General features: G+C 36.3%; 1 protein-coding gene across 1 annotated transcript; it reads left to right on the top strand.

The window, feature by feature from the left end:
• Positions 1-12,637: 12,637 nt before the first annotated feature.
• On the top strand, positions 12,638-13,159 carry LOC148876784 (uncharacterized). The gene has a single exon (XM_088968137.1). The coding sequence runs from the start codon at positions 12,638-12,640 to the stop codon at positions 13,157-13,159; it is 522 nt and encodes a 173-aa protein (XP_088824263.1).
• The last annotated feature ends 8,451 nt before the right edge of the window (positions 13,160-21,610 follow it).

Genomic DNA, 21,610 nt, shown 5'->3' on the forward strand with positions numbered 1-21,610 from the left:
GGGCCAGGTTTGAGAGTGGAAGGTGGAAAGAACATTGGCTTGGCCTCTAGTGTTGTTGGCTGCTTTGTTGGTTTTCCTTTTCTTTATGAATAATGGACCTTTTATGATTTCTCATAAAGTAGTAATTCTCCCCTAGCTTGCTATTTTTGCAATGAATAGTCGCTAGCATCATGAGCCTTGTCTATCACATTAAATTTTGGCCCCGGTTATTTTTCAGGTTAATTATTTATCCGAGTATGTGTATTTATCTATATTTTCCTATTTTAATTTTTGTTTTATTAAATTTTAGTATCTTGTCCTTCCGGGGGGGAAGAGAAGGAAAATAAACATGGATGGATTGCTAGGCGAATGGGAAAGGGGAAAATATACATAAACGGGGATTTTTGGGTTGGGGGGTAGGGATGGGGTTTGCTTCTCAAGTCCCCCATGGCTCCTCTCTTATTTCCTTCAAAAAGAAATGAAAGAATGATAAAAATTTGGGAAAATTCCACTTTAGTACTCTAACTTTCAGGGTAGTGTCAAGTTAGTAACCGGACTTTTAAACGTGTCACTGTAGTACCTAAACTTTCAAGAAGTGTCAATTTGGTCTCTTCCGCGCCATTAACCGATTGCCAGTTATTTGTTGAAAATGTCAAAACTATCATTCAAAAGAAAATATTATTCATTGTCTTTTACCTTGAAACTGAATTGGTTCTCTTCAAAAAAAAAAGAGAAAAAACATGAAATGTGATAGAGAGAAACAATAACTAAAAATAAAGAAATAACTAGACAATAATGCATTTTAGATCTAAAGGTAGAAGACAATGACTTCATTAGTCTAGAATCTCAAGCACTTCGACCGGTTCAGTTTCAAGGTAGAAGACAATGAACAATGTCTTCTTTTGAAATGTAGTTTTGACATTTTTAATAGATAATTGACGGCCGGTTAACAACAGGGACCAATTTGACACTTTTTGAAAGTTTAGATATTGTAGTGATACATTTAAAAGTTTGGGTACTAACTTGACACTACCCCAAAATTCAAGGTACTAAAGTGAAATTTTTTCAAGATCGATAAGTTATTTATCTGAATAAGTATTTTCAAAAATCAAAAAAGAAAATGACTAAAAAGCTTATTATGAATGGAAAGTGGCATTAATGTAGTTCACACATTTACATAACCTTTTCCCTTACATGAAAATGAACAACATGGACAAAAAATAATCATGGTTTTTCTTATGATTACAACTTATTAGGGCTCTATTCGATTTTTGTTAAGTTATTTACCCGAGTAAATGCAGTTACTTGGGTAAGTTTTTCCTGGGAAACACTGACCCAGTTAAGTACATTTACCCATGTTCTTTTATTTTTCATGCAAATAAGGCAATGACCATTTTAACTATAAAAGTATATTATTAAAAGGGGCATTTTTGTCCCATTCAAGTGTTGGCAATTTTCCCTTTAGGTGGAAAAATTATTTACCCACCTAGGAGATGGGTACCACTTACCTGAATAAGTGGTACCCAAGAAAATCAACTTTCCTTGGTCCCCACATAAATCTGAAAAAAGAACATGAGATTCTTGGTCAATGAGAACCAAAATCCCATTGACCAACTTTCCCCTCTCAAAATCTGAAAAAAAAACACCCCCTAGGTGTTACGTCTCTTGTCCTATTACAATTCAAGGGCTAAGCCTCTGATACTAACATTTACACAAATGTCCAACTTTGGCAATAAAATCTTCAATGGTTTGATTGGTTTCGCTGTAGAGTGTAGATGTGGAAAAAAAGAACTATAAATCAATGTCTTATTAGAATTATTAGAGTTACAATTGTTTCACTTCACAGATCAATAGTCAATAAATAAAAATTTGGTTACTTGCTTCCAAGTCCCATTTTCATTGTTATTGTTTCATTATGTAATTGAAGAGGAGTGGAATTGTATTGGCCAATCATCGTACAACACGTCATTTAGATCATCACAGAGATGAGTGTAAGCCGATATAGGTGCGATCATACCATGTGATGATATATAATTTAAATGGCGTATATTTACAGGTAGAACTGTTGGCAATTTGGACTTGTATCCAAAAGTAAATGCTTAGAAAGTAGCACAATTAGTAGAGCGTAGAGGGTGTCATTTGAATTTTGAAGTGAAGTGATTAGACACTTGTAATTGCATTACGTAGGATGTATTTATTAACTGCAATTAAACGTTTGATCACTATTCATATAATTTCACATGGTTGATGTGATCCAAACAAATCTAAAAGGTGGGCCAAGCAAGGGATGCAACTATATCTTTGTGAGACTAGATTTGCTCGTCACAAATAGGTGCCTCACATTAACATCCACAGTGCATTGGGAACATCTCCCATGAATAATAATTAATAAGTACAGGAGATGTTCCCAATGCATGGTAGGATGTGTGTGTGAGGCGCCATGTGTGAGGAGTAGATTCGGTCTCTATTTTTGTAGGGATGAGAGCCAATTTTTGTATGTCAATAGTTTGATTGGACTATCATGTCAGTTTTTATAGATGGGTGTGGTGATTGACATGTGTATGAAGGTCCAAGAATATTCGGTACGCGTTTAAAGGGTAGTTTTGGTAGAGATGCTTTCACTTGGGCCACTGTGGGCCTGTGGCCTGTGGAGAGGCTTATTAAGGGCCCGTTTGGTAGATTCTTCCAAATGTTTTGCCCTAATTAATACCATTAACCATTTTTAACTTTACTATTTTATTTTGTTTCATATTGGGAGATTCTTCCACTAGGGGCATCCCCAACCATTTTTCAATCGCTTACCTCTCTAACTTGTGTTTAATCCTTAGATATTTACTTTTAGGCTATGTTTGGTTTGAAGGAAAAAGTAGGGAAACCTATAGGTTTGTAAATATTTTCCTACCTTTCCCTATTTTTTCCTTCAAACCAAACACAATCTTAAGTTTACTAGAATCTTTGGAATTTGAACAAACTAGTGCTAGAATGTGCACATAATAGGTAAGCATTAATCATATATGATATTTAGTATTTGGAAAATATGTACAGAAACCAATATAAATATCGACATTAGCAAGTACTAATGTAAGGACACGTGTTATGCATATGTGTAAGTAAGGCTTAGTCTAGGAAGAATACAAGTACAATTATGTAAAATGAAAAACCTTGTGTCTTCTATATATTCTACATATATATATTTGAGCTTTTTACAAATTGAGCCTAAGAATAAAAATATAAGTTGACATTATGTAATGAATTTTGACTTTTTTTACCTCGACCCAAACCAAAGCACGTATTCACTTTATAATAATATAGATAAATTTTACGATTTATAATATTCATGTATATGGTGTATTTGGTAAAGAATAAATTAATCTGTGTGATGTGGTATATATGTTTTCTTGCCCAATCATGTATATGGTGATTTATTACTGCAATTTTTTTTTTATTGTGAAAATATTATGTCTTTCATTAAAAGACAAGTCTGGGTTGATTAAGTAATTTGAGATTTTGGTAACTCCTATATAAGATGCACTTGATGAATATGATAAATGGTTTACATTTGTCCACGGTGGAACATGAATAAAGTACAATACAAGCCTTTCTCTATTTTTTATATTATAGAAGGAAAGACAAATATAGAGTAATAAAAAGAGAAGAAAAATGGTTCATTTTTCTCCTATGTAGTCTCTACCCACACTTGCTTCCTAGGAGGTACTAACCAATAATCATGTCATGTATATCTTGGTTTTCTATGAATGAAGAATTTGCATATAAGAATCAGAATTATACTATTTTTTTTATAACTTTCAATACTTTTATCTATACTTTTTATACTATATTCTAGATTTTATTAATATATTTTCATAAGTTTATTATTTTCCATAATTTTTTGTTAGTTATAAATAATTTAAAATCCACTTCAATATTTTTCATAATTTTAATATCATTTAAATCAAGACTCATCTCGAACCAAACAATCAAACCATGAAACCAGGAACTTTTCCTTTTATGCCCCATTCACTTTTCGGTAAGTCACTTACCTGGGTAAATGCACTTACTTGGGTAAGTGTTTCCCAGGAAAGATTTACCTGGATAAGTGTATTTACCCATATTCTTTTATTTCTCATGTAAATAAGGCAATGGCAATCTTAGCCATAAAAATTCCATTATTAAAAGGGACATTTTTGTTCCATCTAAGTATTGGAAACTTTTCCCTATATGAGAAAGTTAATTTACCCACCTAGGAGATGGGTATCACTTACCCGGGTAACTAATTCCCAGGAAAATAAACTTTCACTAGTCCCCACATAAATATGAAAAATGAACATGGGTTTCTTGGTCAATAGGAATTAAAATCCAATTAACCAACTTTCCCCCTCTCAAAAACCAAAAAAAGAACGCCCCCTTAGGGTCCCAGTTAAATGATGGTTTTTTGGTGGATTGGATGGGCAAACCGCATAATTAACCAATAAAACTAGGACCCATAGAGAATTCCACTTTTTACACTTGATTGAGTCTTAAAACACTATTTTTTTAGGAATTAAAACACTAATTTAGGTACTACTATTTTGTATCCCTAAGATCCCTACTACTTACATTGTTATTTAATATTTATAGTTTCACGTTGATATTGAATTCTTATATATATCCATATATGTAAAGAGGAAAGAGAATAAGCTAATGGTCGTCCTTTTGACTTTAGAGCTCATACATACCTCTTTATCACCTAATTTCTCACAGACATGGTTATTTATTTTTAAATTAAATTATAAAAAAAAAACATAAAATAGTCACATATGGGGAATGTATCCTTTTGGTTTCATTGTATAAGTTTGATGAAAAAATCTTTGCCTAAAAAGAATTGTTCTAACAGTAACTAGTAATAAGGCTGCTTAGCAAAAATAAATAAGACAAGAGAAAAAGAAGAAACAATGGTAGGGACTGAACCTAGGTAGCAGCATTCATGGATGATTTCTTGAATCTAGACAACTTCAGCATTGTCTTCACATAATATAATGAACTATTCATACAGTAAGTCAAGACTAGAGAGCAATGTGCATGGTATGGATGCTTTTGATGCATCGTACATGCATGCACTACTAACATTTATATTTGTATGTCCTATGTTTGGACCTTGTGATATAATGGGTAGGATCATCTCTTCATGTCGCTTTCATGTCCAGTTAATATTCTAGGGTCATCTAATGTACCATAAAAATAAACAAGTGTACTGTGAACTAGACTAGGTCATTGGTCCCAGACTCCTAGGTCCTATCTTGGGACATTTGTTGTTTGTAGGAATATGACCATTTGGAGTCAAAGCAAATGGTTTTACATGGGAGAGAGAAGCAGAACTTATTCTTAATCCACCCATCATCCAAAGAACTCTTTCTCTATAGTATAGTCACGAGGACTCTGGATTTGCTGCTCACAAGAATTCTACCCATATCTACCCACAACACTCTATCTGACTATAACGTTATATGGGTAAACATAGGCAAAAATTGTGTGGATAATCTCAGGACTGAGTTCACATCTGCGCCCCACAACGTCTAGCACACTTCGTCGATGTGCATAGTGAGTTAAGTTTGGAATCTCCAAGATAAGTCTCAAAAAAAAAATAATAACGTTGGAATCATGAAGCTATTTTAGGACAACACAAAAGAAGTTTTTATAGTACTGGGTGTAGAAAATAATACAAGAGATTCTATTATTTGGGCTTCGTTGTTGGATAACTTTTTATTAACAAGTGCTATCTTGCATTTATAAGTGTTTGTTGAAAAAAGTGCTTATATCAAATGAGAGTAACATAGATATTTTGAAAACTATGTCTTGGGCTAAGACGGGTCAGATACATAATAAGCTCTCTTCAAAAAATTCTTGAAAAAAAAAGCTAAAATTTTGAGCTTATTTATTCCTAAGCTAAAAATTCTTCAAAACTGATTTATTCCTAAGCAATTTCTTGGAGGGTGTTTGGTTCTGTGGGCATTTATTAAATAACCGTTACTACATAGGCGCCACTTCCACTTTCATACTCTTCTAAACGCATCGGGAGTGGCAAGTAGACTTCGGTTTCTATGCACGTCTACTGTTTGGAGAAGTTATTTTTTAAAGCTTCCATAAACAGTTAGGTGTTTTTTCACTATTACACTGATGTGGTGCCTAGTGGTGCTTAATTGTCATAAATGGTTGTAATTATTACCTTTCTCAGTTTTGTAAGTAAACAAAGTACAAACGTTGAATGAAAAAAACGTAAACAGAACCAAACACATATTTGACTTATTTAACAAATAAGTGCTTATTAGTGTTGAAGTGGTCTTAAATAATTTTTTTTTCCCAGTAAGTGCTTAAAAACAAGCACACCCAAACAGGGCTTAAATGTTTAAGCACTGGACACGTTTGGGATGACTTTGTTTGGTGAAAGCCTCAAACTTTGGGATGGTTTTACAAAGTGTGCCTTTACAAAAGAAGCCTAGAAGCTATGTTTGGTGAAAGTCCCAAAAAAGCTCAAGTATACATTATTTTAGCTAAGAAATCAACTCATGTAAGCCTATTGTGGGCATTTCGATTTTTTAGCAAACATGACTTAATGGCTTTCTGAGTTTCTCAGCTCATGCAACACCATAAGCCATTGTGTGAAAGCCCTCCCAAACGGACACTTTAGCCTCTTCACAGCAACTCAATCAAAGCTAAAGCCCTCTCCATATGGGCTCTGAAATTTTGATTAAGCTACTTGTCTACTTTCAATGTACCACTTTGGAGAAGCTACTACAACAAGCTTCACAAAAAAAATAGCTAATTTTTTGGCTTAATGACAATGTATTTGAGTTTTCCAAAATTTTAACCAAACTAGTAAGTGTGCATGTACTTTGCAAGTGGCAACTTTTGATGATAATAGTAAATAATATATTTCTAAAATTTCTCAAAAATTTTAAATATTTATATGTCTATAAAAATTATTCGTATTTGTCACTTATTTTTGTATACTTTGATGAATATATGACTTCAAAGATGTGCCTTAATGGTTTTTTTCTAATTTTTTTGTCTTGTTATAAACTTGTTGATGAGGGGTAATTTGGTCCTCAAACGATATCACGACACATGGCATTACAGAACAAGAGAGTGACATCTTGGCACCATCTAAACAAAACCCAGGAGCACTTTGGACACTTCACAACTGAGACCTCGACACCACTCTGGTAGGCCAAACTACAAACAACTAGGCAAGACCTTAGGTCGACTTAAGAAGCAGCCTACTTCCACTGATTTGACTCGACTCTGGTTTAGCGGCCTGCTTGACGTGTTGAGCGACCTCCCCCTCAAGTGGAAAATCGCCTCCGACTTCCTTGGGATCATGATGCCACATCAGAAGAGCTGGTTACCACCCCACCCACTTCGGACGGGATTAAATAAACGTTACTTGCTTATGTAGAGTCCACCTCCAAGCGTCAAACCACCTCTGAACCAGATGAGCTAAAGATCTCGGACGTGCTTTGTGAGGCTCACGATAACTCACCTATATAAAAGACTCACCTCGAACCTCACAAGGTACGTGCAATTTAGCTCTCACAGTTCACTAGCTCTCTAATTTTCTTGCTTTTAACTCTCTCAAAGCTTTTCACTAACTTAAGCACCCGAATGCCCCCTAGGTAAAGCAACTCAGGCACTCTAATAATCACTTTCTTACAAATCGACTAGGCGACCTACTCAGTCCGACATCTGAGCTGCCTACAAGCAAGGAGCACCAGATCGTGCATCATCAATTGGCACCGTCTGTGGGAACTACTACACAAAAGCCCAATTCTCATACTTTGTCTCTAACTACATCTTCCATGGCATCTTCCAGCAATACTCCCATCAGCAACAATGCACACATTGTCGAAGCAGTCATAGGGGGCAGGACCAACATGTCATGCACACTAAGGTCCCCTTTGTCACTATCGGGCATTTCACCATGCCCTTGACCTTACCAGGCATCCTTGTCATGTAGAACCTTAACCACCCTCTGCCCACTGTGAACGCACCTCTTCCACTAATTGAACCCTTTGTGGTTCCTGTTGAAATTGATGGTCGCCAGTTCAACGAGTTGGTGCAGTCCGTTTGTAGGATTGACCTATAGATGAGAATGTAGGAAGGTCGTTTTCCCACATTAGCAGGGGTGCAACAGTAGCAGCAACAACACCAACAACAGTAGGCTACCGGGCAAAATGTCAGCCAGAATCAGTAGCTTAGTGACCAAAACCAGAATCAAGTACTAGACCCACCTCGCTATCATGACGACCCGAGGATTAAAGTATCGATATCGAGTATCGTATCAGACCACTCGGATATGGATACACTTTAGAAACACATGGATATGGAGGAAAAAATATGGATACTCCGAAAAATGCATATAAATTCGATAAATATATTAATAACATTATTTTTAAGATCAAAATAGCCATAAATAATATATAGATACATAGAAAATGTATATGTGAAGAAATATACTACAATTAATATAGTGGGATGGATAGAAATCATTAAATTTTATAGATATCGTATCAATCAAGAATCCTGTAACATACTATATATATATTTTTTGCAAATTAATACATGCACAAAGCTATTATTATGTTATTTTCTATTGAATTTCAAGGCACAAAACATATGCAACTATTATATGTGAATTATTATATCGATTATTTTATAATTTACTATTTTTAATTTTTAATATTAATCGAAGTCAACTAAAAATTAATTCTCAAATGTTTAGTTAACAATATTTTTATTTTTGTAAATAATAAACACATTATTATAATATGTAATTAAAATATAAATTAAAATTTTATAAAAATATATAATATTAACTTAAAATATATCAAATATATTAAATTTTCTAAGATACACAAAATATGCAAATTCATAATTTTTAACTACTAAATTATTTATTCCATTATTAATATTTTTATTTCCATAAATTTTGAGATAAAAAATCATATTTTGATATAAATATAGATTAATGGATTTGAAAAATTCAATTAATATAATATTCTTGAGGTTTTTGTAAATAATATTTTTATTTTTATAAATAATATATATACTTTTATTTAGTTCAAACTAAATAATTAATTAATAATTTATAAAATTTTAAGATACATATCATGTTCAAATTTATAAGTGTTAAGTACTAAAATAATTATTCTATTATTAATATCTTTATTATATAAATTTCTTGAGATTAAAAAATTTTTGATATAAATGTGGATTTAAGAAATTATTTATTCTATTAGTTTATAAAATATCAGTTTTGAATATTATTATTATTTTTATTTTTCTATAATTGTTAAAGACAAAGTTATTTTATTTTGCTAGAATAGAAAAAAGTTATTTTATTTCATTAAATTTCATAAGATGAACTAGTGGATTAAGCGTGCGGTTAAGGCTTTAATGCTAAGTGATTTGTGTTCAAATTGCTCCAATCGCATTTTCACAAATACATACGCATAAGAAAAATGTCGATTTGTATCGTTCCGTATCGGTGTGTATCAATTGATACAACATGATACTGGCCCATACGAATATGATTCACGCGATTAAGGGGATATGGGTTTAGTCATAGCTTATCCCGTATCCCGTATGGCCGATACCAATACAATACACTCTTGTATCAAACATATCATATTGATATTTAAATCCTTCCGATGACCAGAACTAGGTTCCCGTTGTGGAATCAACATGAGTTGTGACATTCAAGGCCATGAGAGGGGTCCCAAAGAAGGTGTCGCAGATGTGCATGCGACAGCTTCTAGGCCCTGATGCAGCTACACAAGGCCAATGACGCAAGCCTTTGCATAGACCTCCCTACCACCTTTTGGGGTATGGCTTGAATGTGGTATTCGAGACTGGCCGCGGGCTCAATTAGGAGATGGAGTCGGATTCAGTTCACTGACCTCTTCACCACCCATTTCGCGATGAGTAAGTGGTGCCCGAAGTTAGTGGCCTATCTTCTGAACGTGGTTATGAGAAGCTCTGGGGCTAAATCAAGTAGTTCATCATGGAATGGCTTCAGATACCCAACCTTGACCCGACTGTACAACTTACCACAACAGCCAATGACGTTTGACATCCTGACTTGTAGTGGGAGTTTGAGTTGAACCCTCCAACCTCTACGGAGGAGTTAACCAAGCCACCAAGTTCACAAAGGCTGAAGAAGCACTCGGGTCTCAATTAGAGTTGAGTGGTAAAAGAAAGAAATTGGAGGACGAGTTTGGGAGCAGCAAGCAAATGTGGAAGAGTAAGTTACCGAGGCGCAACAAGTCTGTAACTGGCATAGTAGGTTGCCACGAAGGATCAGGTCCCTTTATAGAGGCAATAGGTCCTCAGGTTGGCATTCTCGCACCCATCCCATTCAAAACCAAAACTATACTGCACTAAACGCGAAGAGAGGGGAGATCCTGATGTAGATAAAGAGGACCGAGTACATCAGATGGCCACCTAGGGTGAGAGGGGACCCTGCCAATAAGAACCCGAACAAGTACTACCACTTCCACCAAGACATCAGCCATGATACAAAAAATTTTTGTAATCTCAAGGACGAGATCGAGGAGCTGATTCACTGAGGTTACCTTAAGTAGTTCATCAAGCATGAAGACCGCCACCGACCTACCAACCATTCTAGAGAAGCATTTTAGTTGAGCAAGGATCAAAGTAGAGACCAGCCTCCCCGAGACCCACCACCAGCAGAGCAACCCATCCATGGTGTAATCAACATGATCACAAGTAGGTCAATTATGGCAAGATGAAACACCTCAGTTAGAAAGAACTTAGTCTAGGAGCTCGTGAATGAGGACGAGAACCCGCCTCATCGCTTTCATGTGGAGGAAGTAATCTACTTTACTAAGAATGATGCTCACATGCAGGATTTAGTATCTGCATGATGACGCCCTCGTGGTCAAGTTAGTGATAAATGACTTTGAGGTAAAGCGGATTCTAGTCGACTCTAGCAGCTCAGTGGATATCATTTTCTTGGAGACATTCGAGTAGATGGAGATGGAGAGGAAGGACCTGCTATCGACTGACATCCCCTTGGTTGGCTTCTATGGAGAAGTAGTGCAGCCTCTAGGCTAAATAAGAATGCCAGTGAGTGGGTTCATTACCAAACCAGGTGCACTTCAACCACAACTTCCTACTAATCATAACTCCCTCACCCTACAATTCCATCTTGGGTCAACCAATCCTACATGCACTTAAAGTTGTGGTGTCGATCTATCACCTATTGATGAAATTTTTGACAGACTATGGAGTGGGAGTGGTGTGAGGGGATCATCTTGAGTCATGGAAGTGTTATGTGGCCACGCTCAAAGGGAAAGGAAAATAGGCCACCGATGTCGAATTGGAGCCGCCCCTGGAGAATGGTGGTGAGAGATCTCGCCCTATGGAGGACATTGTCCTGGTGTCGGTCTCAGATATCGACCCCACAGAGACGGTGCAAATCAGAGCCCACCTCATGGAACCACTACTCTCTAATTTGGTAAGTTTATTAATTAATAATTTGGATGTTTTTGCTTGGTCGGCAATAGAAATGCCCAGCATAGACCCCTCTGTCATAACTCATAGACTGAATGTTGACCCATTAGTTAGACCAATCTGGCAAAGGAAAATGAACCTCGCTTAGGAGCAATCGAGGATAGTGGACGAGGAGGTAAGGACGCTCCCCGCAACAAACTTCGTTAGAGAGGTCCAATATCCAAGTTGGATTGCAAACCCGGTTCTTGTAAATAAGGCCAATGAAAAGTGATGCATGTGCACCGACTATACCGACCTCAATAGAACCTGCCCAAAGGATAACTTCCCACTCTTTAGGATAGACCACTTGGTAGACGCGACCTCACGGTTTGAGCTATTGAGCTTCATGGATGTTTACTTCAGATACAACCAAATCCAGATGGATCAAACCAACTAGGAAAAAACTGTTTTTGTAAATGAAATGGGCTTGTATTGTTATAAAGTTATGCCCTTTGGTTTAAAAAATGTTGGAGCAACCTACTGGTGCCTTGTAAGCGAAGTATTTTTTGATTTAATTGGAAATAAAATAAAAGCTTATGTTGATGATATGGTTGTGAAAAACCAGTTTTCAAATTCTTTAATTTCTAACCTAAATTGTGTTTTTGATATTTTAAGAAATTACAGCATGAAGCTCAACCCAAACAAGTACGTCTTTGGGGTCACATCGGACAAGTTTCTTAAGTACATAGTGAATCGACATGGCATCGAGGCCAACCCAGGCAAAATCCAGGCTGTCCTAGACATGATATCCCCAAGGTCGATTAAAGAGGTCTAAAGGCTAACATGCTGAATAGCCGCCTTGAACCGGTTTATGCCTAAGTCGGTTGGGTGATGCCTTCTGTTCTTTAAAGCCATAAAAAAGAACTAAGACTTTGAGTGGACCGAAGAGTGCTAACTCGCATTTGATGAGCTGAAAATGTATTTAAGTTCACCACCCTCGCTGAAAACGTATTTGATTAGCGAGTGATCAGGTAGTCAACTTGGTTTTAATTTGCGAGGTGGACAGGGTGCAATGACCTATCTACTATGTAAGTAAAGTCCTGTACATTTCCAAGATGAGGTACTCGAATATTAAAAAGTTGGCATTCTCATTGGTGCTAGTAACCCATAAATGTGCCCTTACTTTCAAGCACATACCATTGTGATCCTGACCAATCGACCTCTGAGGCAAGTCTATTATAATCCTGAGGTCTCGGGAAGGCTAACAAAATGGGCAATTGAGCTTAATGAGTATGAAATCTGGTTTGAGCCATGCTTAGTAGTCAAGGCCCAAGTCGTGGCAAACTTCATCGTCGAGTGCACGTTCAACATGCCGACACTTGAAGTAGTTGAGCCTGTGGCCACCTCGGAGGCATCTACCAATGCAGCGCCCAATCCAACTTGGGACAACGAGCCCTGGATCCTCTATGTGGATGCCTCATCCAACCAGCGTGGAAGCAGAGCTGGGCTAATCCTTTATGGACCTAGTGAGGTGAAGTTGGAGTACACTCTCCAATTCACGTTCCGAGCTTCAAACAATGAAGTTGAGTACACTGATAGTCGGGCTATCATTGGCAAAGGAGGTCAGCGTAAAACATCTCATGGTGTGCAACGACTCCCAATTAGTGGTGAACTAAGCGAATGGGCAGTATAAGGCTCGGGAGCCCGCCATGTTGGCCTACTTGTCCAAGGTTAGAGAGCTCCTGCCCCACTTCCACTCTTGGTACATGTAGTAAGTGAGGATGGTCTGAGAACACTGGGACCGGTGCGCTCTCAAAGCTAGCCAGTGCAACGAACATCACGAAGAGAATGGTCTACATTGAAGACCTGCCATGACCTAGCATAGGAAGAGTAACAGAAGAGGTTGCTCCTATTTTGAGTGTGGAATTGAGCTGGATCGACCCTCTCATTGACTATCTGTGCCATGAGACCCTACTAGCAAAATGCAATGCTACTCGGAGAGTAGAGCAACAGTTAGCTTGCTATGTTATCATTGGTGAGGAGCTATATTGTAGGTCGTTCATGCTCCCCTACTTGCATTGCTTGCAACCAATAGAAGCGAACCAAGTGCTACTTAAGATCCACAAAGGTTTCTGTGGAGGACACTTGGGTGATGGCCGAGAAAACTCTAAGATAAGGCAACTAGTAGCCCACAATGAAGACAAGTGCAACGAAGTTAGTTCAGAAGTACGACAAGTGTCAGCGGCACGCTAACATACCACATTAGGTTGTCGTCAACCTAAGGTACTTTACCAGCCCTTGGCCATTTGCATAGTGGGGGATAGATATCCTCGGTCCTTCTCACCTACGACCAGGCAGAGGATATTTATGGTGGTCATGGTGGACTATTTTCTTAAATGGGTGGAAGTCAAAACGCTGGTATCCATTACACCTCGTAATGTCCAGAATTTCTTTTGGAGGAACATTGTCTGCAGATTCAGACTCCCTAATGTGCTGATATTGGGCAATGGAAAGCAGTTTGAAGATATCAAGTTCTAGAATTGGTGTGCCGAGATCGGAATCCAGTAGAACCTCACCTCGGTGGCCCACCCCAAGAAAACAATCAAGACAAAGTGACAAACAAGGCGATCCTCTACGGATTGAAAACTCAACTTTCTCGAGCTAAGGGTTTGTGGGTGGACGAGTTGCCCAGTGTTCTCTAGGCCTACCAAACTACTATCAAGACAATGACCGAAGAAACTCCTTTCAACTTGGCGTACAAGACGGTGGCTGTCATTCCAACCGAGATCGAAGTGTCGACCTTGTGGTCTGAGATGTACGACGATGAGGCTAACATGGATGAGCTATAGACTAACCTTGACCTAGTGGAGGAAGTCCGTGACTTATCCTATATTCGGATTGCAACATTACCAACAATGAGTAGCTTGGTACTACAATGCTCGATTTAAGAGATGCCAATTTCGAGTTAGTGACCTGATACTCAAGAAGGTTAAATGGTGTCAACCTATGAAGTCATAATTAAATAATAAAAGTTTAAAAAGATAAAACACAAAAAATATAAATTATGTTGAAAACATTTGGCATGCCTCTAATATTTTATATTAATTAACAATATTAAAAATAAGTATGACAAAAAATAATTTTTTTATTATGATAACAATAAAATACAATTTTAAAACCAACCCAAACAAGAAAACAATCACTTTTGCATTGGTTTTAAATTTTGTGTTTTGTTTCCATCATAAATAAATTTATTGTGTTTAATTTTTAATATGATTAATATAAAATATTAGTGATGTGTCCAAGTGTTTTTTTATGGTGCTTTCTATATTCTTTTTATTTTTTATTTTTAATTATGAGATGAAGGATTGACACATATGACTTGAAAAGTTGAATTGTTTACCTACCACCAAGAAAGCAATTTTATTTTTGGGTTGTTTTTAAATTTTAAATTTTATTTCCAACATCAATAAAAACAACTATTATTTATAATACATTTTTGTTTAATATGATTAATATAAAATATTAGATAAGTTTCTAAATATTTTTTACAATTTTTATCAATAAATGGTTGTTTTACAAAATTTATGTACTATTACATAGTTTTTGTGTTTTTTTATCCTTTTTTTAGGGTTGACACATTTGAATCAAAAAGTTAAATTGTTGACCCACCACGTGAAAATAATTTTTATGTTTTGGATTTGCTTTAAATTTATATTTCATTACAAGATCAATAAGAATAATTATTATTTATTATATTTACTTTTCTTTAATATGATTAATATAAAGCATTAGAGATGTGCCTAATTTTCTATACTTTTTTATTTATTTCTATTTTAATTTTTTTTTGTTTAATTATGACATCATGGATTGATCCATTTGACCCAAATGGTTGAATTGCCTACTCACCACCAAGTGGAAAAACTAAAGAATGCTTCTCTTTTTGGGTCAATTTTAAAAAGCATGCATTTTATATCATTAAAAGTATTGAATATGGATTTAATTAAGATAATTATTGATGAAAGAAATAACTTAAATATAGGATTCAATGAGAGAATGGGAGTTAATACCCTAAACATAAGATTTAATGAGAGAGAATTAAATGATGAAAAATGTAGTAATTCAAAGAGTGACCAAATTTGAAAGATATTCTAGTGAAGAAGAGAATTCATTGAATATTAATAGAAATTAATACCTTAAATATAAGACCTAATGAGAGAGATTTGAATGATAAAAAAATAACTGCTTCAAAAATTAAAGTATTCTCATTCCGACTTTTTTAATAGTAGTATAAATATACAGATATAGATAAATAATATAAGGGATAACTACTGCACTCCACCTAAGATATAGATATAACTTCTAAGTGCTCCCCCAAAACGAGCACAAAACGTCAAAGCTATGTCATATTGTTTTATTGGCTTCATTAACATTCTTTTCCTATCTCTGTGTGCTCTAGTTGGGCCTAAAAATGACAATTCTGACCCAATCCACGTGACCTACCCATCCTATCAAGCTATTAGGGTATCCGATACGAAGAACTTGCACTCTTACATAGCATCTGGTCACTGGCCAGTGGCCCCATTCAAATTTGAACAAATGCTCCATCCAAGTCCCGTCCAAGTTGCGCTCTACCTCTTCTAATCCATCCAAATGGACCCAACCAACCGGTCTACTTGGTAGGTCGTACCTGAATCTGTCTCACCTATTTCGATTGAGTAAGGTGGAGGATTGTGTTTGGTTTTGGGTAGTCCATTAGGCTCTTTTTTTTTTTTTTTTTCCTTCTCTCCCTTGGTTATTCCTCTCCTTTCTTCTTTCTCTATCTGATCATTAGGTCCCAAAATTCCTGTCTTTTCTCTCCTGGGGGTGCAGTCTGTTGGATTGGGTGCAAATTTCTACTGGGCCTAAGACTGAACCTATACCTAATGTAGTTGTGTTAGGGCTAATTGATGGGTGTGGTTGGTCGGTGTACATCCAACCCAACTCAACATCCACCCAATTTGGCCAGAGCCCATTCTACGGCGAACGATGTTGATTTCTAAGAAAATGGTGCTATATAGGTATTACATAAAAGTAGTGCTTCAAACAAGAGATTGAATTCCCTCAAATCAAGCCCATGCCCACACCATTCCAGCCGTCATTTGCAACCTTGCATTATGAATATCTTCCCATGAAATAAAGCACATAAGTACAGAGATATTCTCAATGTAAAGCTGTAAAGACTGCTCTAATGGGTTTTGCCCTTATGGAAGCTAAACTCTTTAAACAATGCCTTCTTGTTTGGTACCGTTTTTCAGAAAAAATGTTACTCCATACCATATTTTGGAAATTGGGAAGTGTTGTATGGAGCAATGCCAAATTCAATGTTTTCTGATAAAATGACGCATTGCTGTCAGCATTAGTATCAAACAAAACTAGTGTTGTTTTCTCATAAAACACCTAAGTGACAACATCGGCTCCAAACAAAAAACAAGGATTGTTTTCTCAAAAAACACCTATGTAGTTTAGAGCACCGTTTTTATGTGAAAATAGTAGGATGTTCCCAACACCAATGCCCAACACCTACTACATCGTCTTATGCTAAATTGCTAGGGCTCTGGCCATTTATCATCAGACTACCAGTTACCTACTTGAATCAAGATGCAGTTTACCTACACTGGGGTTAATGTGAGCATTACTAGCAGATGAGCAGAGAACCAAGTTAAAAGACAAGATAAACCAGTAGTCTGATGGATTTACTGAGACCAATCCTATACTTTGCAATCTGCCATCTGAAAATAATAATATTATCACCTAAACTGAGTGAAAATTTTTTAAGGGCATGGGCCCATGATTGGTTGGTCATGTTTTATTGTGGGGTAAAGATGACATTTCATTTTTATTTCTTTCGATTAAATTTATTGAAATGGATTTTATGGTCAAAATTGTCATTATCACTGTCATATAATAGAAGTTGGATTAAGTAAATTGATTGCAAAGTAAAGGGATTGTTTTAGTAAAATGCAAAGGATTGGGTAGGTTTTAATAAATTTATAAAATTGTAGGAGTGTTTTAGTAAATGGCCTTATCATGTAATGATATTACATGATCAGCTTTTTTATTTTCTTTTTTATAGCTAAAAAGGAAAAAAAAAAACTAAAGTTATTATTACAAGTTGAAATTGGGAATTCAATTATGAATAAAATTAATAGGGCTATTATTATATAAAAAACATCAAAGATCTGAGTCACTTGATCCAACCAACTTATATAATTTGTGAGTTGTATGCGTATTGAGTCCATGTCCATTTGTAGTAGCTGGTAGTCATGGTCAATCCGGCAATAGTGTGTCTTGGCTTTACCAAATAATGCCGATGCTTGCCTTGGCTTCTTATCAGTCGTACCAACCAAACCAGGCTGGCACAAGCCACGTTAGTGCTGTGTCCAACATTTTAAAGAAATTTAATACACCAAAAATCCTTCCTTTGTCTCAGACTCCACACCTGCTTGCTGCATTTGGATGTGGTTGCCTTGCCGCAATCTGGTTGGCTGGTTTCCTCCACCTGTTTTGTTTCAACAATTAACACCTGTCCAAAATTTCGATTTATTTTGAACTTTTTTTTTCTTCTTGATGACAATTGTTACGCTAAGATATGTCATGGGCCATGAGCCCATGACCTTGTCTGGCACAACAAAATAGAACTTGAGCCTGTCCAAATTTCAAAGTCAGAGACATTCTGGGCTTAATCCTGGCCCATGTCAAAAATTTAGTCTAATCATCATGCTCAAGCTAATGCGCGGCCCATTACCTAATCGGTCTCAGGCTCTCAGCATTTTTTTTGGGTGCTGCTCTGCTCATCTGCTATTCTGCTACAGAAGATATGGTTTGTTATTGTTATCCTTGAACTTCTAATCCCTTGTGACGGTACGTTATCAATTTCAATTGCTGCATTTATTACATAGAATAAATAAAAAATAAGAAAGCCTTCATTCAGATTATATTTGTGAAATTTATGTTCCCAGGTGTTTGTCAAAAAATCTCAAGGAGGACTATGAAGCAATCCAAGGGGCCGTTCTTGTCCCACCGGCTCTGTTTGAGGCGTCTCTTAATCCTGTCTCACTGATCTTGTTTCTCCCTTTTTGCTTCTCGGTGGCATTCAATGTGCCTCGCCATCATTGATGTTGAAGATTTCTCAGAAGTTTTCACTAGAGTTGTAAGTTTCATCGTGATTGCATTTGTTTCAGTGTAAAATGGACGATTTGGTTTTTCTTTTTTTTTTTTTTGTTTTCATTTTTACATGGAAAATTTGCTTTCCTTTTAATTCACAGTTTTGCACACTATTAAGTTGTAAACTAACAAGGCATAGGATTTGCCTTGGAGTTTGAAAGGAATATAAATACAAATATATGCAGTATGAATACATACAAAATAATACAAAAAATAAGGTTTTGCAGTCTACACATTTGTATTTGTACTCCTTCCAAACTGAGTCTCCTCAGTTTTTACAAAACCTCGTGCATTGATGGCTTTGCAGTTTGGGTCTAGGGTTTTTGCTGTGGGTTCATGCTTGCTGAGATTATATATTGGAGACAAATTGTCCTCTTTTGGTATTTTTGACTTTTGCATCACTTGCAAAGGTCTCGTCTCAGTTTCATTCCTGATTACGTTTTTTTTGTTCCCAAAGCTCAGTTTGGAAAGAATATAAATACAAATATATACAGTACATACAAAATAATATAAAATACAAATTTTTGCATTCTACAAATACAAATATCTAGAATGCAAATATATACAAAATATAAGGTTTGACAACTTCTGAACTGAGCCCAAGAAATGTGGTCTCTAGTGTTGCATTTTTCACTTTCTTGATGATTGCATCTTCCCAATTTATAGTCTGAGCATTTATTAATGAATATCATATTGAATTTGAATTTCCTCCTCCCAAAATTGGTCTTCACACCCACCTCACAGCACTTGTGGCTATGAATTGGAAATATCACCCCATGATTAAAAACATAAAAGGATAGAAATGTTCCCAAGGTACTGCTGCAAGGGCTGTGAGGGAATTGGGACTTCCCACAAACTGCATCTTACACCAACGCTACAGTACTTTCAGCTATGTATTGAGAACGAGATCAGCTTCAGTCAGTGCAAGGCCCATTTGAACAGCCCTTACAACCTTGTATTGAAAATATCTCGGTACATATATACTTTATTTCATGGGGAGGTATTCCCAATGCAAGGCCATAAACACTGTTCAAATGGGCCTTGCACTGACTGAAGCCGAGTTTGATATATGTCTCATATTGTATGGTTACAATTTGCTATGAGGTTGGTGTGAAGAATGCTCTGTAATGAGAAAATCCAGTTTTGGTGTGAGGACCGTTTTGTAAAAATAGAAATCCGGATTCTCAACAAGTGAGCATGCTACACTTAAGGTTGAGTCCCATGTGGGCTTGATAAGTTTCTCAGCCCACTTTTCATGATTTTATCTCCAGCCCTTCCAACACCAGCTTAAGAAGGGAAATAAAAAGAATATAATAATCATCAATTTATGTATTAATGATTCTAAGCTCTTCTATAAAAAAGCTGTATGGACATTTGCATTGGCATTCTGAAACAACCAAAGATATTCTCTAGGGTTATTACGTGATGTCTCTTAAGGCCTCAACAACTTAAAATCCTACGAACCCACGACTTAATTTTAAAGGACTATGCCAAGACGTCGATCAAAATGAACATAATTTTCAAACAAAACAAAAATGAAGACAATTTTCTCCAGAAGATCGGAATCAATGTATGCACCTGTTGTTTTCAAGAGAAGTGAGAATCTAGCTCATGTTCATCTAAGATTATTCTTTCTGGTCCTAAAATCAATAACAACATGCATCTTTTGGTCGAGTTTTTTCCCATGTTTTTGGTGGAATCGTTTCAACTTTCAATGCTTTATAAAATCCAAAAGCTGCTTGGTTGATGATGAGCAAACAAAAAGACGGTGCGGGTCAATATTCAGTAATTCAATATGCTGTAACCTTCAATAGTCCACATACACTCGATTCGACACCTCTTGGTTGATGATGAATATGTCAGAGGTAGGACCCAATTGAAGGAATCTTTTTCGGTTTCAACTTTCAACGATCATGTGTTTGTAAAACCCTTGAAAACGACAATACCCTCTCTCTCTCTTCAATGGTGAATGCCTTGATTAACCTCCAGCTCCAATAATCATAGAACCAACAACTTAAGTGGGATGTCCCAGATTCAGTATAGTGGGCGAAGGTCATTCTTAAGTGGGCGCCAACTAACTATTAAGTGGACAAATGGGCCTAGTTTCAGCCAACTTTACGCATCTACCAGTCTGGATGGCATGCCCTTTCTCAATATGATCCGTTAGGAATTAGGACGAAATGCTCCAGTCCAGCGGCCTTAGTTTAGGGGGTGACCTAAATTGTCCTTGTAACTAAGATAAGGCAGAGTCTGGAATGGTGCAAAGGATCCGAGTCCCCTGTTGGAAGCTTTGGTCATATGCGAGTATGGAACTCCTGTCCTGCTCCCTGATGATCACTTGATCAGAGTTTGGGATGCAATTTTATGTTATTATTTTAACAATATTTTATGTTATTGCAACAAATATCCAAAAAATTTAGGCTGCAAAAATTTTCATATTTTTGTACTGGTTGATGAATTAATCCAAAATTATCATTTAAATCTGAATCTGGATTTCATACCTACCACAGCTCTACCCACACCTACCCACATGAGATGACAGTCACATATGGAGAACATTTCATACTCTTACATGTTATTATCTATAGAGAGATGTTTCCAATGCACAGGTAGTGTTTTGTGAGTAGAAAATCCAAAGTTTTTAAGAGTTCACCTTTGCCCCTTATAGATTGCACTCCAAAAATACTTTACAAGCACATCTCATCATGCATTGAGAATATCTCCCATATTCATCATTAGAAGATGTTTTCAATATACAGTTGGAATGTGTTTTGGGACATTTTTGAAACGCATTCTGTAAGTGCAGATTTCAACTCATTGGATGGTTGCCCCGGGCTTATAAATGAATCGACCTAGCTATTTCCTATGGATTTTAATACTATAAAATAACTCAATACTAAGTATGGGGCAATTACACCTATATATCATTTTTATTTGA

The sequence above is a fragment of the Nelumbo lutea genome, chromosome 1, assembly GCF_056320005.1.
Source record: "Nelumbo lutea isolate HS-2025 chromosome 1, American lotus-T2T, whole genome shotgun sequence".
NCBI lineage: Eukaryota > Viridiplantae > Streptophyta > Magnoliopsida > Proteales > Nelumbonaceae > Nelumbo > Nelumbo lutea.